The 16,838-nt window shown below is 43.4% G+C and overlaps 1 protein-coding gene across 2 annotated transcripts in view; it reads left to right on the plus strand.

Annotated features, from left to right (window-relative positions):
- The window catches only part of EXOC2 (exocyst complex component 2), a 118,132-nt gene that overhangs the window by 36,450 nt on the left and 64,844 nt on the right, over positions 1–16,838 (plus strand). For both annotated transcript variants that reach the window (XM_061147751.1, XM_061147752.1), the window contains exons 5-11: positions 1,575–1,688; positions 3,058–3,182; positions 4,375–4,455; positions 11,192–11,337; positions 11,468–11,549; positions 12,265–12,367; positions 15,742–15,860. In XM_061147751.1, the coding sequence (XP_061003734.1) occupies positions 1,575–1,688; positions 3,058–3,182; positions 4,375–4,455; positions 11,192–11,337; positions 11,468–11,549; positions 12,265–12,367; positions 15,742–15,860 (770 nt within the window). The remainder of the gene's footprint in view (positions 1–1,574; positions 1,689–3,057; positions 3,183–4,374; positions 4,456–11,191; positions 11,338–11,467; positions 11,550–12,264; positions 12,368–15,741; positions 15,861–16,838) is intronic.

Consider the following 16,838-nt stretch of genomic DNA (forward strand, 5'->3'; position numbering starts at 1 on the left):
TCCTTAGTGGAATCACATCATGTGTTACACGTTAGACTCTGTTGCTCGCACTCTCTGGTTAGTGAGTTCAAAGTGTGGATTTAGTCGGTCACTTAGAATATGCCTTGCTGGTAAGCTATGACTTCACTTAGAGGGTCAGACCTTAAGACCCAGTTATTCTGGATAGAGCTTTAAGTCTCCAGACTTCATGATCCTCTGACACAGTGCTTCTGCTCTTCCTCGTTACCAAGACCGTTAGCAGTTTTCTGCATTCTGAATCTCTCCCCCACTTTCTATTTTTCTAGATTTATAGCTATATATATATATATATATATAGCTATATATATATATGGAGAGAGAGAGAGACATTTTTCATAAGATTCTCTGGTTCTTTATTTGACAGTAGAAGTACTGGAGCTATTTCCTGACTCTGAAATGGGATCATGTAACTCATCATGTTGTTAGGAGAATCAGATAAAATGGTTCTTAATGAAAGAATCTATTCAATATAGAGAACCAAGTGTAAAGAATAAAGGTAACAAAGTAACATTTTGAGCATTTACTAAGTGTCAAAAACTATTCAGCCTTCCACATGCGTTACCTACTTTAATCCTCAGCATTTTCTTGAGGAAGATATTATGATCCCATTGTCCTCATGAATAAATGGAGCCTTAGGGAGGTAAAATAACTTCCTCAAGGTTGTTCAGAAACTCTGTAAACCCTGCATACAGCCCTGCGCTGTCTCTGTGGCTCTGCTCCCCACGGGGCATCTCTGCTTCCAGGGACGTCACTCCTTGTCAGCTTTCTCTGGATCTTCTCTCTCACGTTCCTTTTGAGGTGTTCATGTAACATGTCTTATTTTAGGGTAGATTCAGGATGCCTTCAGCTGTAAGTAATAGAAAACAAAAATCCGTTGTGCTGTAAGCAAGGAAGATATTTTTTATTTCTCATAATATATGAAGTCCAGAGATGGTGGGTTCCACAATTGGTTGAGTCAGGACCCAGAAGCGTCACCGAGCTGTGAGGAGCCTGGCTCTGCCGTCGTTTGCCCGTGGCGGCACAGATTTCCTCGTAGCTGCAGAGGGGCTGCAGATAAGGGACTGCTCATCAGCATCAGCTTTCCTTGAGCTTGATCTAGACCTGCTCATAGAAGCGTGAGTGCCGTACGAGTCTGCCTGGGTCAGCAACTGTCGTTGGCACCAGTGTGTCTTAGCCAGCTTTCACATAGGTCTTTAACAGAAAGCATTTTAAGAGGTTGATTTACTGTTTTTAATGTCAATGTACGTAAATTTTGTCTCTTGGATAGGAAATGATTTCTATTTGGATAGATTTCATGAAGTATCAACTCAGCCTCTTTAAGTTTTATATTCTTTTATTGATATGATTTCTGTATTTTAATTAATTTTCTATCATATATACAAAGTTTATATATACAGTTTATATGGTGTAGGAAGTTTATTTTTCACACATACAGATTTAGACTCTGTAATGTCTCATGTATCATTGTAATGATTTCTGTCCATGTTTATTACTCTTGGTTACATCTTTGTAGTAATAGCACCCTAAACACATCTTAAGACTTTTTCCTCCCTCAGAGGTAAATTTCCCCAGAAGGACTTAGAAATGCTGTTCCCTGGAATGAGTGCTGACTTTACAAGTGAGAACTTTTCAGCTGCCTGGTACCTAATCGAGAACCACTCCAACACCAGGTGAGGGTGCGGGCCGTGCCGTGTGGCTTCTTGGGGTGCAGCTCATCAGACGTGGTAGCGCGGGTTTCCCTGTGCTGCTTAGCAGCCCTCTTGACCTCAGGTGCTTGTGAACACATCAGAGTAGCTGGCTCCTTATTTATTAAATGGGATCATTAATTTGAGGAGCCCTATTTCCTTCTACCCTGATGTTTCTGTATGTTTCATTGTTTGTGCCACCTGGTAAAACTTCGGAGTCTCAGCTGCTGTCCTGTGTCTGCCTGTGACCCCCCTCCCTGCTCAGGTAACAAGAGTTCTCAAGTACTGGTCTAAAACAAGGAAGGTACCTGCTTCCTGACCAGAGAGCAAAGGAAGATGAGTTGTTTATCATTTTGCAAAGACTTGACTTAAAATTAGCCAAAAAATAAACAAGGGTCATATATCCAGTTACAGTGCTCCTCTGTTTATACTACTTAAGAGTTTACCTACCCTCTGGGCAACAGTAGATCTGTGACTCTTAATGCAAGACTAGCTAGAACACTTTTGTGTACTAGGAATGTTTGAATAAATGGTTTATTGTTTAAAATTTGTATCCTTAAAACATCCCAACTTGTTAAAATACACCTTAGAAGAAATTCTTCCTTCACCTATTGGGATCAAAACCATCATAGAAAACAAGAAAAGTTGGTATATACTTAGAGTAAATTTGGCCTGGTAAATTTTTAGAGCAAATGTCTGAAGTCTTTCTTTGGGGAAGATGGTTCTGATTTTACATCATAGATGTGCTTTTCTGTTACCGTAAGTCAGGATTGATCTCTGTTCTCTTTGTAGTACCATCTTGGCACTCAAGAATATGGTCAACAGTTTATGGCCAGATTTTCTTAGCTTTAGTGGAAATAAAACTTGTGAAATGCAGAGACCAGCCCATTTTTCTCTGCTTGAGTTATAAAGATGCAGTAGTACGGTCTGTTCACTTAAGTTTTGAGCTGCCCCCGTGAGTCCTGTGAGATCAGTGCTAATGGTGGGGCCTGGTGGTGACGTGCACATAGGGGACGTCCGGGGGTCCTGCCACCCACCCCCGGGTGGTCCGGGCCTCTGCCTCTGGAGGTGCTCTTCAGAACTCCTTACCTGGCAAATCCTGTGTTGATTTGGGTCAGGTGTAAGCACGTCTGCGTGTGTAGTCACTTCCCGGGTCTGATGCGGGAGGGCTCGCAGAGCTGTCGTACAGCTGCTGTAACTTGGCGTTTGTCACGTGCGAAGGTTTAGGTCTGGGTAAGAATTTGAAAGCTTGGTTTCATCTGATTACATATTGTATTAGTCTGTGTCTCTAGTGTAGGCTTCAGTATTTTACAATTATCAATTGTCTTCTTGTGGTTTCTTCATTTCACTCCAGTTTTGAACAACTCAAAATGGCGATCACCCACCTGAAGAGACAGGCTAATAAGAAGAGCGAGGGCAGCCTGGCGTACGTGAAAGGGGGGCTCAGCACCTTCTTTGAGGCACAGGACGCCCTCTCAGGTAGCTGGCCCTTGGTGTCTGTGGGGCTTCCCCGTGGACTCCAGTCCTGAGCTTGCAGAGGGCTAACAGGCTGTGATACTGGGGCTGTTTGCACGGCTGTTACTGTGAGAGAAGTCTCCTCTTGGTGACTGAACGCTGTTCCCATGCACATAGTTCTGTTCCCAATTTACAGACATGGAAGCAGGCTGAGGGCTTTGGGTCACCTGCCATGCAGTGTGGGTAGGATGGGGTGAAGCTTTTGTCCTGGGATCACACTGCCTCGGCTCAAATTTTGGGTTTGGCTGTATGACCTTGGTCAGCTTATTTAATTTCACTGAGCCATGGTTTCCCCATCTGTGAAATAGAAATAATATTAGAGCCTCATCACTAGCTTCTTACTGGATGCACATCATGTGTTAGAAACTTATTATGGTGCTCTGCTTAAAGTCATGTCTCAGGAATGTTTACCTTGCTATTTTTATTACTTTAACTGTGTCACAGTTTTGAATTTGAAATTGAATTTTGGAGACTTACTTTGAAAGTTTTCTTAATGATTGACCTGAGGAAACCTGATTTGCTTTTAAAACTACCTCTCATCGGTAGGTATAAGTTTTTAAATATAAATTAATGATTTCTTGGTACTTTATCAGAATCATTCAGACATATATAAATACTCGCAGAAAAGCTCTAATGTAATTTGCACATCCACAAATTGACATGTTGGTAGATGTTACTAGATATTTCTTGAGAACCTCCAGGGAAATAATTATAGACTGAGTAGAACATGAATAATATCTATATTGCCATGTTATGTCCCACAGCTGAAATTAAATATTTTGAGGTTGATAGATATCAAACAGTAATATTTCTATTTTGTAGATGGTGGAACTGAGAAATAAGAATGACTTTCCTGTGGCCAAATGCCAAACATATTAGTAATTTAAGCCTTATTTTTCTTTTTTAATTCAGTCATCTTTACTGCTCAGCCTCCATGATCAGATGACTAGGTCCACACACTATGAGCTGTTTAACAGTGCTGACCTGCCGGGACTTAGGCTGCTGTCCGCTGTCACTGTGCAGCATTTGTGTTTGTGCTTCTTTCTAGCAGTGAAAATAGAACCATTGTTTGAGCTGTTTAAAAATGTCTTTTTTGATGTACCATTTTCCCACCCATTAAAATAGCCTACATTTTAACTTGGTGCTTTTTTTCTAGCTATCCATCAAAAACTAGAAGCAGATGGAACGGAAAAAGTAGAAGGGTCCATGACGCAGAAACTGGAGAATGTTCTGAACAGTAAGTTTTGTCCTACTACCCAAACTTATTTATGGACTTTATAACAAGCTTTGATATAGTTTTTGGACCTGGTTTCACAGAAAAAGGCAGTTAAGTTGTATTTTGGTATTTATTTCTAAATATCAGTGATTTAATGAACGTAGAGGAGAGTAAAAATATTGAAAATGAATGTTCTGGTTCTGTTTGCATTTATTTATGAGAAATCATCATTTGAGATCAAGCCAGTATGCTTCTTAAAAAGTAAAATTTTGCTACCATAAAGGAGGCTAGTACATAAATGACATCATCAAAGGTAAAAAATTGCTGTGGCAGTAGCCAGGATCATTACTGACCAACAGCACAGAACAGCATCTTCAAGCATCTGCCAGTGGTAACACAAATAACATCAGGGCTGGAAGGACAGATACCGAGCTGTCTGTTTATGCCATGCCTTTTTCCAAAACAAATTTAAGACAGCTGCATTCTTGAGTGTTTCTAACTCTGAGACATTTTGTAAGAATTGTAGGCCAAGAGAAACTGATACATGGAATTCAAGGCTGTATCCACCTCCCCTTCTTTCTGCTGACATATGAACTTCCAGCTACTTACCCTACAGATTTAGAAGAAACTCAGCAGATAAATCAGTCCCTGTTATAATATTAGTAGCTTGAAAGTAAACTGTTGTCTTCACAGATATAGTGAAACACTTGACAAGGAGCAGTAATGTCCAGGGGACTTTCCTAGTTGTCAAGTATAAGTATGTAGAGCATACAACTTCACCAGGAAGTAGAGTCGAGAATAACTAAAATATTGAAGACCCCCAACATTGGCCCTTCAGTGATTCTATAATGTAGGACTGTGATAACAAGTCAGTTTTGCACTTCTGTCTTAGTCCCATCAGCAGAAGTTTCTGGGCTTTTTGGTAATAATCTGTTCATAAACCTTGGGATCTCTGATAATAAGTGTTTTCTAGAAAGAAGTTTTAATTTGATATAGGCTTTCCTGTAGTAGAATTTGAGTACTTCGATTTCATCTCAAAATGTATGAGTTTTACAACACTTTAAATATTTTTCTCTCTTTTTGTATTATTATCATTTTGCCTTGAGATTTTACCTCGTTTCTTTTTCTCGTCTGAGTATCCAGTCACCAGCTTTGTTCAAGTGAATATAGTCTGAATTCAGCCCAAATAAGCATTTACTAAAGCTGTTTCTGTATTAACATAGTCAGATATTTTAAGGGCTTGGAAGGCTGTTTTCTACTTGGGGATGTTATTTTCCCTGGGGAAATTGCCATCAAACCATGATATCTGTTTAAAAAAAAAATGATGATGGTAACTTTGAAAAGGTGATTAGTGAGAACAAGCTGTCTTAGTAAGTATCTCATTGTATCTGTAGAAGAAAATGGATATTTGTTAAGGTTGGAAAAAATTAAGATCTGTTTCATGGTGAGGCCCAGCATAGTGTATAACATAACTCTTTTCTTTAGGTAATTCTCCCTTGAGACGTGTGGTAGTAAAATTTGTAAGAGAAATTGTTTTACTTTTATTCCTTTATAAGCACAAACTTTTTCTAGAAATGTGTTCTTTTAAATTTCTACTGAAAGTTTGCTCTTTTTTGAGTAAATTGGCTTAACATGAATGTCACTTCTTTGAGAAGTCCTTTGAGATTCAGGACTTCCTGGGGTAAACATTTTTTGTAGAATATATTCCTTTGTAGCAGTCCCTTTTTCCTAGAAATATCTTTCTGTCAGCTGTATGTTGATGTTTGCATTGCAGGATGAGTTTGTAGCTCAGGTGAACTTGGCCAACTTTGGTAAGGCTGGTCGTGTCTAGTGTCGTGCTGGTCCAGCGTCCTGCGCAGACCTGGGAGGCGTGTGACTGCCGCCCTCCAGCAGTTCCCTGCCCAGAACGTGGGACCTGGTCACTGCTCTTGAGGAGCTGTGCAGAGATTATGCAGGAGAGTGGGTGCAGTCTGGTGCGTGATTACGTACTAACTTACAAGTGCTTTTCCTGAGTGATTTTAAATGAAACTTCTTAAGATTTGGGAAATCCTTTTCACTTTTAAGTTTCTGAAGGGTGACACTGGCCATAAGAAATTTAGTCCATTTTGTTCAGAATTTACCAGTTTTGAAACCGTTCATTGAAATGCTTGAAAACATGTTCTCGCTGATACATTTCTCATATTTGCTTTGGTATTTAATAATTCCTTCTTAATTTCAAAGCAGTGATGCAGTGATGACTGTTGATTTCTATAGACTCCACATTCCTCTCTCTGTGTTGTTGCCTGTTCCAGGAGTGTACAGCCACGCTGCCCAGTACTGCTTCTGTGTGCAGTGATGGCTGTTGATTTCTGTAGAATCTGCATTCCTCTGTGTGTTGCCTGTTCCAGGAGTGTACCGCCAGCAGCTTCTGTGGCAGTGGAGGTGTAGCTGTTGAGCACTTAAAACATGGCTAGTGTCACTGAGGAACGTAATTTTTAACTTTATTTGAAACAGTCCCATGTGTCCGCTGCTGCGGGTTAGATAGCGCCGGTTGCAGGGAGGGACGATGTGGCCCAGGCGTCTGTGGTCGCAGCTGTGACAGCCAGACCTCGGTGCCCCTCAGCCAGGCCCAGGTGCTGCTTCCGCATCCTACAGGTGCTCAGCCCTTGCAGTTACTCTGGGAAGCTTGTTCTGTTATCTTCATTTTATTGATGAAAAAGCTGAGGCTCAGAAAGACGACATGCGTTTCCTAAGTCACTTCTGTAGTGAGTGGCATTTGTGTCTGGAGATCTGACTCCGAGTCTGTGCCGTGAACTGCAGGCAGGCTCTGTTGGGTTGGAGTGCGCCGCTCTCAGTAGCCAGCATTCTCACCGCGTTGGGTCAGTGCATGCCTGGTTTCTGGCTCCCCATCCACCCATCGCTCACCAGTTACGGACGCCCAGCTGCCCTCGTGGTAGAGTTGGGGGTGCCCAGTTCCCACGCTTGCCAGTCACGCTCAGACACAGAGCATGCCTGTGTGTGGCCTCCGCGTCTCCCAGAGAGAAACTTGCAGGAGGACGTGGTCCACAGAGATGACCGTGTGCCTGCACAGGGAAAGCGGGGTTCAGACCCATCAGCTGGGGGTGTAGACAGGTTGCGCTGGGGTGCTGTCACCACGTGGGAGCCCCGAGGAGCTCGGTGAGGGTGTGTGTCCCCACGGAAACCAGGAGGGTATGACGAGAGGCTCACCTGGGGTGCTTGGAACACAGCAGACAGCTGTGGACACGAGCGTGATCGTTTATTGGAGCTCAGAAAGGGTGCCTGATACATGCTGCAGATTTTATGACAAGAAGAGAAGGCAGGCTATCTTGATAATGTTGTTTACAAAGAAATTAAACACTTGAATTTTCAGTGCTTCTAATGTTTTATTATTAATAGTGTACTAAATAAAAATTAGTTTTACTGTTTTTTTCTTCTTTAAAAAAAAATTTCTTAGTGGTTTATAACCAACAGCAAGTTTTTAACATTTCAACAAAAAGTTTTAGAAGTCACAGAACAAGCCTCATCTTCCAGTTGATTGTTAGGATTGTTTGCTGGGCTCAGCTGCCCCATCCCTGACGCGGTCCTGCCCTCAGCGGGCCCAGGTGCGCCCCCAGTCGGGGGAGCCACCGCAGTTCAGTAAGCAGAATATGAGAGGTGAGGCTGTGGGTTGAGGGGTCTGCTTGTGAGGAGCTTTCTATGCAATGTCTTGGAGTTTGTCTATTCTGAGGCTACTAGTGAGCCCCGGAAGGATTTTAAATAGAGAAGTCAGATTGTGAACTTAAACATTCTGCCATTTGTCGAGAATGGACTGGAAGGAAGCTGGGTGGAGACAGAAAAGGAGCCAGGGAGACGCGTGACTGGGGACGTGAGGCTGGTGGGGGCTCAGCCTCAGGAGGGCTGGAGACAAGTGCTGGGTGACTCAGAGAGTGGCCTTGTCACCTCGTGTCACCCTGTGATGTCTGCTTATCTGTCCATTTCTGGAGTTTGTTAGGAGAAACAAGACACGTGGCAGATTGTTCAGTCTCTTTGTGTCAGAGTTTTGCTATGAGTTTAACTGTATGTTGAAAAGTTACCTTAAATTTCGTTAGCTTTTCTGTTCCTGGGGTAGATTGTGTCATGGGTCTGTGGGGGAGCCCCAGCTCCTACCAGGCAGACACGCAGGTTACCGTCGCCTGGGCTGTGGTCTGTGCCGGTACCAGCAGCCTGAGCAGGACCACAGAGAGCTCGTGTCTGCTTTGATAGACACACTCGAAGTGACCAGGCACCTCAGAATCACCTGGTGTTTTCTTTGGGTGACGGATCATGGTGCAGGCTCAGGCTTTCCCATCATTGAGGACCGAAGCTCCGGGGGCAGTGCTGCAGTGGCCCATCTCCCCATCTTTTCCTCCAGCTCTGCTGAGACACAGTTGACATGGATATTGTGTAAGCTCAAGGCGCGCAGCGTGATGGCTGGATACTTGTGTGTGATGCCGTGTTGTCGCCCCAGTGCTGTCGCTGCATGGAGTGCCGCGCGTAGTCTGTGGCGAGAGGGCGTGAGGTTTTCCCAACGGCAGTGTTGTTCTCTCTACCCGGCTGCCGTGCAGTGGCGTCAGCTCTGTCCCTGAGGCTGCCTGTCTGCACTCCTCCGGCTCCAGGAGCCATGCAGTGTCTGCCTCTGGCTCCATGTGCATGGAGCCCTCCAGACCCATGCCTGTCGCCCTGTCTTAGGCCGAGGGACATGTCACTGCCCTGCCAGCCCAGCTGAGGCCTCTGTCCTTCTTGTCCCTGCTGGGGGTGTCCGTCCCTGAGAGCAGGACACACTGTCCCTGCCTGGGGGAGGGACGGCCTTAAGTCCAGACGGGCCTGGGGCTGCTGTATGTGGTGGGGCTGCTCCAGGGCCTCCTGCCTCAGCTCCCAGAGCCAGCCTGTCCTTGTCTTCTCAGTTGCCCCACAGAGTAAAGACCTCAAGTGGCTGGTGAGCTGCTGCTGATTTTTATCTGCTTGCCCAAATCTTGGCTTCACTGCTTTCATTATTTTCTTACTGTATATAATCATCCAGTTATCAGTTATGAGCTCCCAAAGTTTTATTGTGAATGCAGTAAAGTTCACAGCAGAATGATAATGTATGGACAAAGTGTTTTATAAGTTAAAATCATAATTTCATAACTTAAAATTTGTGTATAAATTAAAATTTTATATATATTTCTGTATAATTATAATTTGATAGCTTATAATTCCTGCCTCTGTGATTTCTGTATCAAATATTTGTATTATTTAATTTTAAGTGAATTTTCTACCTGTGCTTGTTTTCATGCTTTTTAGGGGTGTTTAAAATTATTAGTTAGTATTGTTTTATTGTCTTCAAGATGAAAAAAGTCTAATTTTGATGTTTTGTACTCCTTCATTGTAGAGAAAGTGCTTGAGGATTTAACATTCACAGCACACACCTAAGTAATCAGCCTTTAAAAATATTCAGTCCTCATTCACAAATCTGTTCATTTATGAAGCCTCAATTCATGAAGTCTATTTCTAAATGATAAATGCTTAATAATAAGTATTCCAAGAAAAATAGTTTTAACCTTAATCAGATTTCCAATACTCATTTACTCATCATTATCTGATTTGGTGGTAGTAAGGGAATATATATACTTTTCTCATGGTAGAAATTTAGTGTTCTACGTTAAAGAACATGTGGTGAAAATAGCTATACTGACAAAACAAAGTTTTTATATCAGGCCTTTAAAATTTCAACAGAATTTAAACATTATTTAGATAAAACAATTATGTTACAAAGACGACTTTTAACACACTCAGGCCACCCACAGTGTGGACTAGAGAATGCGGTATGCCAGCCACCCAGTGAGACTGAGGTCATTTTTTTCATCTTTGCTTAAAGTATAGTCACTAGACCAGATAATGTAGAAACTGTATATGAGCAGTGATCAAACAGCCAAAAAGAGTTTATCCTTTTTCTCCCCTTTCCTTGTGACTAATTAAAAATATTTATTAAGTTGAAAAAGCTTAAGTATTTTTATATACAGTAAATTTTGTTTTAGATGAACTTTCGTTAGTGATTCATATAATTTGAGGCCTTTAAGGTAAAAAAAATACATATATATATGTAAATATAAAATGTCCAGTTTATCATTTTAAGATATATTAAGCTGATTTAAGAAATATCCATTAATGATGATGTGTTAAAATTTGATATTTTAAATTGCTTATGTAGCCTGCTGCATAGATAATTTTACATAGAAATAGGGTTAGGTTTAAAATACTTCTTTTGAATAACTTTTCGGAAAAATTTTTCTTCCTTTTTTTTTTTTAATTACTATGAATATATAGATACTGAATCCAGAGAATTTAACTAGTGTACTTGTGTGTGCATGCATCATGTATATGTGTGTGTTTTAACCTATTGTCTGAATTAATGAAATAACCTAAGGGTCCATAATGCTGTAAAACTTAAAAGAAGCTAAAATAAATGTAGATTCAAGTTAGAGAATTTATTTGGGCCTGGTAAGTATGGTTATTTTTAATTGGATACCATTAATTGGTATACACATATGAAAAGACTTAGCAAGCAAGATGGAAATTGTGTTTTAGCAAACTGTAAAAAAAAAAACCCAAAACTCCAATATAATTGACTTTTAGAAAAGTCTGCTGAGTTAAGTATCAAGTATAATAGCAGTCTAACATTTTGTTTTTTTTGTCCAGTTGCACATTTTCTGACTAAAATCAGTTTTTATCTAAATTTCTTTTTCTCCTTTTAAAATAGGAGCAAGTAACACTGCAGATACGTTATTTCAAGAAGTCTTAGGTCGAAAGGACAAGGCAGATTCCACTAGAAATGCACTCAATGTGCTCCAGCGATTCAAGTTTCTTTTCAACCTCCCTCTAAATATTGAAAGGAACATCCAAAAGGTACAGCGCCTATTTATGTACCTGTGGTCCTAGATGTCTTACATTTTAAAGAGTTGTTAAGATGTTTTTTATCTTAACCAAATTAATTAAACTTTACTGACAATCTCCAAAATGTTTCTTTATTTTAAAGGGTGATTATGATGTGGTTATTAATGATTATGAAAAGGCCAAGTCACTTTTTGGGAAAACAGAGGTGCAAGTTTTCAAAAAATGTAAGATTTATTACTTTAAGATTTTCTACTTTGCTTTTATAGGAAAATTGTGGAATGTATTTTGCAAAGAATGTTAACTGTGCATTTTAGCTTTTGTTTACATGGTGCCCTTTTTCAAGTGTAAGACGGTACTTCAGTAGTAACATAATGGAGTTTCTTGCTGACCTGGAGAGAGAACTATAGGATGGCTGGACATTCTTTGATGCTTGGTAATTGTGATGCTACTTAGGTCTCTTTTACTGAAAAGAATCGTTACAGATATTTTACAGAAATGGAAATCTACATTTTATTCTTCCCTCTTTAGAAAGACGACTACTATATTTATGAATTCTAACCCTACTTTAAGCAAGTTTTGAAATTATGTCTATGGTAGAGTTACAGAAAATAAAAGCCTAAAATGCCTTATTAACTGGGAGAACTATCACCAGACTTGATTAAATTTGTAAAGAAATCCATAAGGACCCAGAAAAGTTTATTTATTGTGATAAATTTCCATGCAGCATATGCACAGGCTCGCACCCTGCAGTCCAGTGAGTTTGGCAGGTACACACACCCTGTAACCTGAACCCTGGAGAGAATGTTTCATCGCTGGGGCAGATCCCCTCCTGCCTCTTCTCAGTCAGCCCCTCTGCCCCACACAGCCAGTCTGCTTTCCATACTTTGATTTTAAATTTTCAGTCTGTAAATCTTGTAATTCTTTTCGTTTTTTAATCAGATTATGCTGAAGTAGAAACACGGATTGAAGCTTTAAGAGAATTACTTCTAGAGAAGTTGCTGGAGACACCATCGACTTTACATGACCAGAAACGTTATATAAGGTAAACCTTCTGCGAGAGTTTTGACGAATCGCGAATATCTGGGTGATGCTGGACACGTCCTGTCGCTCTTACAGAGATTCGGGGAAACTGGGAGAGTGCTGAGACGGCAGGAGGGAAGACAAGCAGCAGAAGTCTGGGGACCCATGTAGGACACCAGGTTCTTGTGTGCACTCAGAGACTGGGGAGCAGTCACCCTTTAAAGGCAAGAGAATGCTGCCGGTTTGGGTGAAGGGAAAGCAGCCTCTTTGCCCTCTCCTCCTGTCCGCAGGGTCTAACCCGGCTGGGGCGCTGCTCCCTGACTGGGGCGCTGCTCCCTGACTGGGGGGCTGCTCCCTGACTGGGGCGCTGCTCCCTGACTAGGGGGCTGCTCCCTGGCTGGGGGGCTGCTCCCTGACTGGGGCGCTGCTCCCTGACTGGGGGGCTGCTCCCTGACTGGGGCGCTGCTCCCTGACTGGGGGGCTGCTCCCTGACTGGGGCGCTGCTCCCTGACTGGGGGGCTGCTCCCTGACTGGCTTCGGGGGTGGCGCTGTCCCACAGGGCTCCAGTGCTGCTGGCAGGGTGGGGCTTAACAGCGGAGGGCTCTGAAAGCTTCCAGGCTTGGAAAGGAAGTGGGAATGCTTACTTGGAAAGGATGGCAGTAGCAGCAGAAATGTGCACCCCACAACGTGGTAGGAACCGTGTTGCTCAAGAGGGAAGGAGTTTTAACGTGGGCAGGCGTGGGGAGTTGGGGTGCCGGCTGTCCCCCAACAAGCCACGCAGTCGCCGTGCGGCACCTGGGCCACACTTGCTCCACAGGTCGGGGCCTCCAGCTGTCTGCCTTCACAGCCTGTCTGTGCTTTTCTCCAAGTGTCCCCAGAAGAAAGCGTGCACTTAGGAATTTTTCTGGTTTGTAGAATCATAGAAATTTAATGCTGCTAATTAACTGTGTGTTGTTATCCAACTGCTTTTTCTTTTTTTTTTTAACATGTAAAGTAACAGAGTTCCAAGAAGGTTAATCTGTCATTGAGGATACGAAGCTGTTTAGCGTCTTGGCTGTGTTCTGCCATGCTGCTTCACTAATAATTACAGTTATTCTGTTACATTTCCTGGTAGGAAAATGATGTTAAACCTTATCGAGTGCAGGATTTCTTTATGTAGTGAATTGCCATTGTGTAGATAACTCATGCACAGTTCCCGTGACTGGTTAACCTACTAGATACCATTTAAAAGATAGTGATATTTTAAAAGGTTCTTTTAAATGGCCTATTTAATGCTTTATTCCCTGTCCTTTCAAAAGGAAAAGAACAAGAATGTCACTGAAAATGTCAAGTAATTTATTTACTTTTTAATCTTTATTTTTGACACTTTGAGACTACATGGAGCAATTTATCATCCTTTTTAAATTAAGGGTTTAGTTATTAAAGAATAGGAAAAACATCACAACCAGGTTAAATATCTTTTGGAGTTTGGAATCTATGATGAGCCATCCCGTGAGCACCAAGTGGGGGTGGAGGCCCTCAACTTATTATCAGCAGAACTGCAGTCTCAGTTCCCACACGTTGGAAGCTGTGCAGGGTCCGAGCGTGTGGCCCAGCCTGTCGCCGTGCGGCTGCTCACTGCTGACTCTAGGTCAAGGCGTTCTCACGATTCCCTCTCTCCCTGCTCTGCTGCTGCTAGCAGCTTGACCAAGCAGCAGAGTACCACGCATCACTGCTTCTTTCCATATCGGTGTGATTCTTTCCTTGGTCATTGTTAAAAATCATGTCTAAGTATGCCTAATGGCTCTAATTCTTAAAGTTTAAAATTTTGAGTCTGTGCTTATTCATAGCTAACGTTCCTTAACTTTTTCCCACTAAAAGGCCTTTTTAAAAAGTATTCTTTGGTAACGAAGTTTAAAAGGAAGTAGCAATAATCTGTATCATATTCTAAGCCAAGATCTTTGAAATGAAACTATATGTTTTTAATCTACATCCTAAAAAAATGAAAGTTACTGGATTAAGTCATTTAACCAGGGGAAAGCTTAACACAAGTTGTACTTTTGAACTGAAACACTGTAGAGTTTCTGAGACAACAAATTTATCTTTCTTTATAAAACTTTTGTGTAATACCCATTAACAAGATGGTAGAAAGAGGATTATTCTTAAATTTTGGAAGGGCTGAAGAGCCTTACAATTTGAGGGGGTACTGAGCAGAGGGACGTGCGTGCATCAGAGAGGAAGGTGCGGGGGGCGGGTGCTGTGTTTGCCGCTGGTGCGGCTCTGAGGGTGCAGTATGAGCGCAGGAGGAGCCTTGGGGCCCACGCCGCTCCTCCTGTCTGAGGAGGGGCCCCAGCAGACAGACAGTCCACAGGCTCAGCTCAGTAGGCTCCAGGCCCCGTGAGCAGAGGCCCAGGGCCCACACAGGACAACCCCGCAGAAAACCACCGCCCCCCGTTCATCCTGCAGCGGGGAGGGGGTTGTTCCCGAATGCCAGGTTTTGTTGGTCACTGACTGACTCCTCCTCTGATTAACTGCTGGTTGAGAAGACTGGGTAAGGAAGTGCTTGGCGCTGGAGGACCTGGGAGAGAGGCCCAGATGTGTCCCTGCAAGAGGTCACGCTTGTCACCATTAGTTACCGTTTATTCTTAAACGGAACTTCAGCCCCAAGACAATAGACAGCTTAATTTTAAGACAGCAAGTCCAGCTTTTGGAGTTGATTTAATTTGTTTTAACTTGTTATATTTACGTATTTCATGAGGGCTAGGTTTTGAATAATATTTGTCAATTTTTCAGCAGAAATCTACTTCAGTTGTGTATCTGGGTTGGGAATTTTCACAAAGAAGACTTTAAATATTTTTCACCCTATTTTAAAACTAAGAAAAGTGCCCATCTATACTGCATTTTTTGGAGGACTGTCTTCTCATGAATTAGAGTTGAGACTTATAGGTCGGTGTTTGCTGTCACCAAACCTCTGTGTAATACGGTGGTCTGAAGTTTCAGTTGCCCTGTTTAGAGGGTATAGAAAGCAGGGTCACACTGCCATCTCGTGGCCGTGTGTTTCAGACCAGAGAAGAAAAGCATCAGGCGGAGGACTCTGCTGGTGTTTCTTGTGTGACGGAGTACTAAGTCGGAGCACTGTGATCAGGACCACTACACACTTGTCTTTGTCATCTTGGTCGTCTTCTTATAAAGTCAAGCGTTTTAAAATGTACTTTTATTGTTAATTGCATGCAAGGAAATTGAATACATTTCATTTAGAACTGAATATTAAAGAGTAAGGATTGACGAATGCTTTACTAGTTAACAAAGTTTTAGGTATCCTTAAAAGCTGTGACTTTAACACATGCTGGCTTTCGTTTTGACTGTACGGCTGTGCAGCAGACGCCGACGCGGTCAGCCGTGGCCTTGCCGTTTCAGGTACCTGTGCGACCTCCATGCGCCTGGCGACCCTGCGTGGCAGTGCATCGGGGCCCAGCACCGGTGGATCCTCCAGCTCATGCACGGCTGCCGGGAGGGCTGCGCGCGGGACCTCAGAGGCAAGCCCCCCGCGTCCTCCTCGGTCACTCGGCACGCCCTGGGGGGCTCGACTGGGGGCGCTCACGCTCATCGTGCCTGTGCCACCCTCCCCACCCCACCTCAGCATCCTCCCTGGGCCGGGGACTGGGGCGTGGGGTAAGCCTCAGCACGCCTGTCTCGTGGGGGACTGGCCGTGTGGGCAGAGCTTTGGGCAGGGGGCAGGAGCTCCAGCGGAAGTGACACGGCGTGTAGGGATGGTACTTGTGTCCATCGGCAGGCGCGTGCCTTCGTCACTCCATCAGCTGCCTGTTGAGCTCTTCTGCGCACCAGGCCCTGAGCCGAGTCCAGGGGTGCCCTCCCATCCCGGTGACGCTGGGTTTGGGAGGAGAGTGAGGCGGCAAGGGAGCGGTGCTGGCGCAGAAGGCGGCGCACGGGGAGGCCGCAGCGCTTGTTGACAGTCTGTCGTGGGTTAGCTGGCTTGGATCTGAGTGTTCTCCAGCTGTGAATCAGTTTTTTTCTATTCTTAATGTTTAGGAAAACCCAAATATCTCTTCCCTGATGCCATATCCAAACTCCTATTGTGTCACTAATTATTTTATAGTTTTAACAAGTGAAAACATCAGACAGCACACACAGTCTGAGGTCCATGTGGGTTTCTGGAGGCCTCAGTTTCTTGTGCTTGGAGTCTGCTCGGTCAGGCAGGCTCTCACCCAGGGCTGCCTGACACAGTCCCCTGGTGTTTCTAAAGACTGTCACTCCCCAGCCTCCTCCCCTCCCCTCCCACTGTGTTAGACTCTCGTGGTGGTGTCCACACGTCAGTGGTTTCACAGCTTCCGGGTGACTCTGGTGCAGCAGGGCTGGCAGACACTGTGGTGGGTGCGTGCTCAGGACTGAAGTACTGCGCTGAGCAGACCCATGTGGTCTCCGGCCTCTTGGAGCTTGTCCCCTAGCGAGAGAGACATGGTTTAAAAAGTCACATAGGTGTTTATTTGTCACGC

This window comes from Dama dama, chromosome 7 (genome assembly GCF_033118175.1).
Source record: "Dama dama isolate Ldn47 chromosome 7, ASM3311817v1, whole genome shotgun sequence".
In the NCBI taxonomy this organism is placed as follows: Eukaryota; Metazoa; Chordata; class Mammalia; order Artiodactyla; family Cervidae; genus Dama; species Dama dama.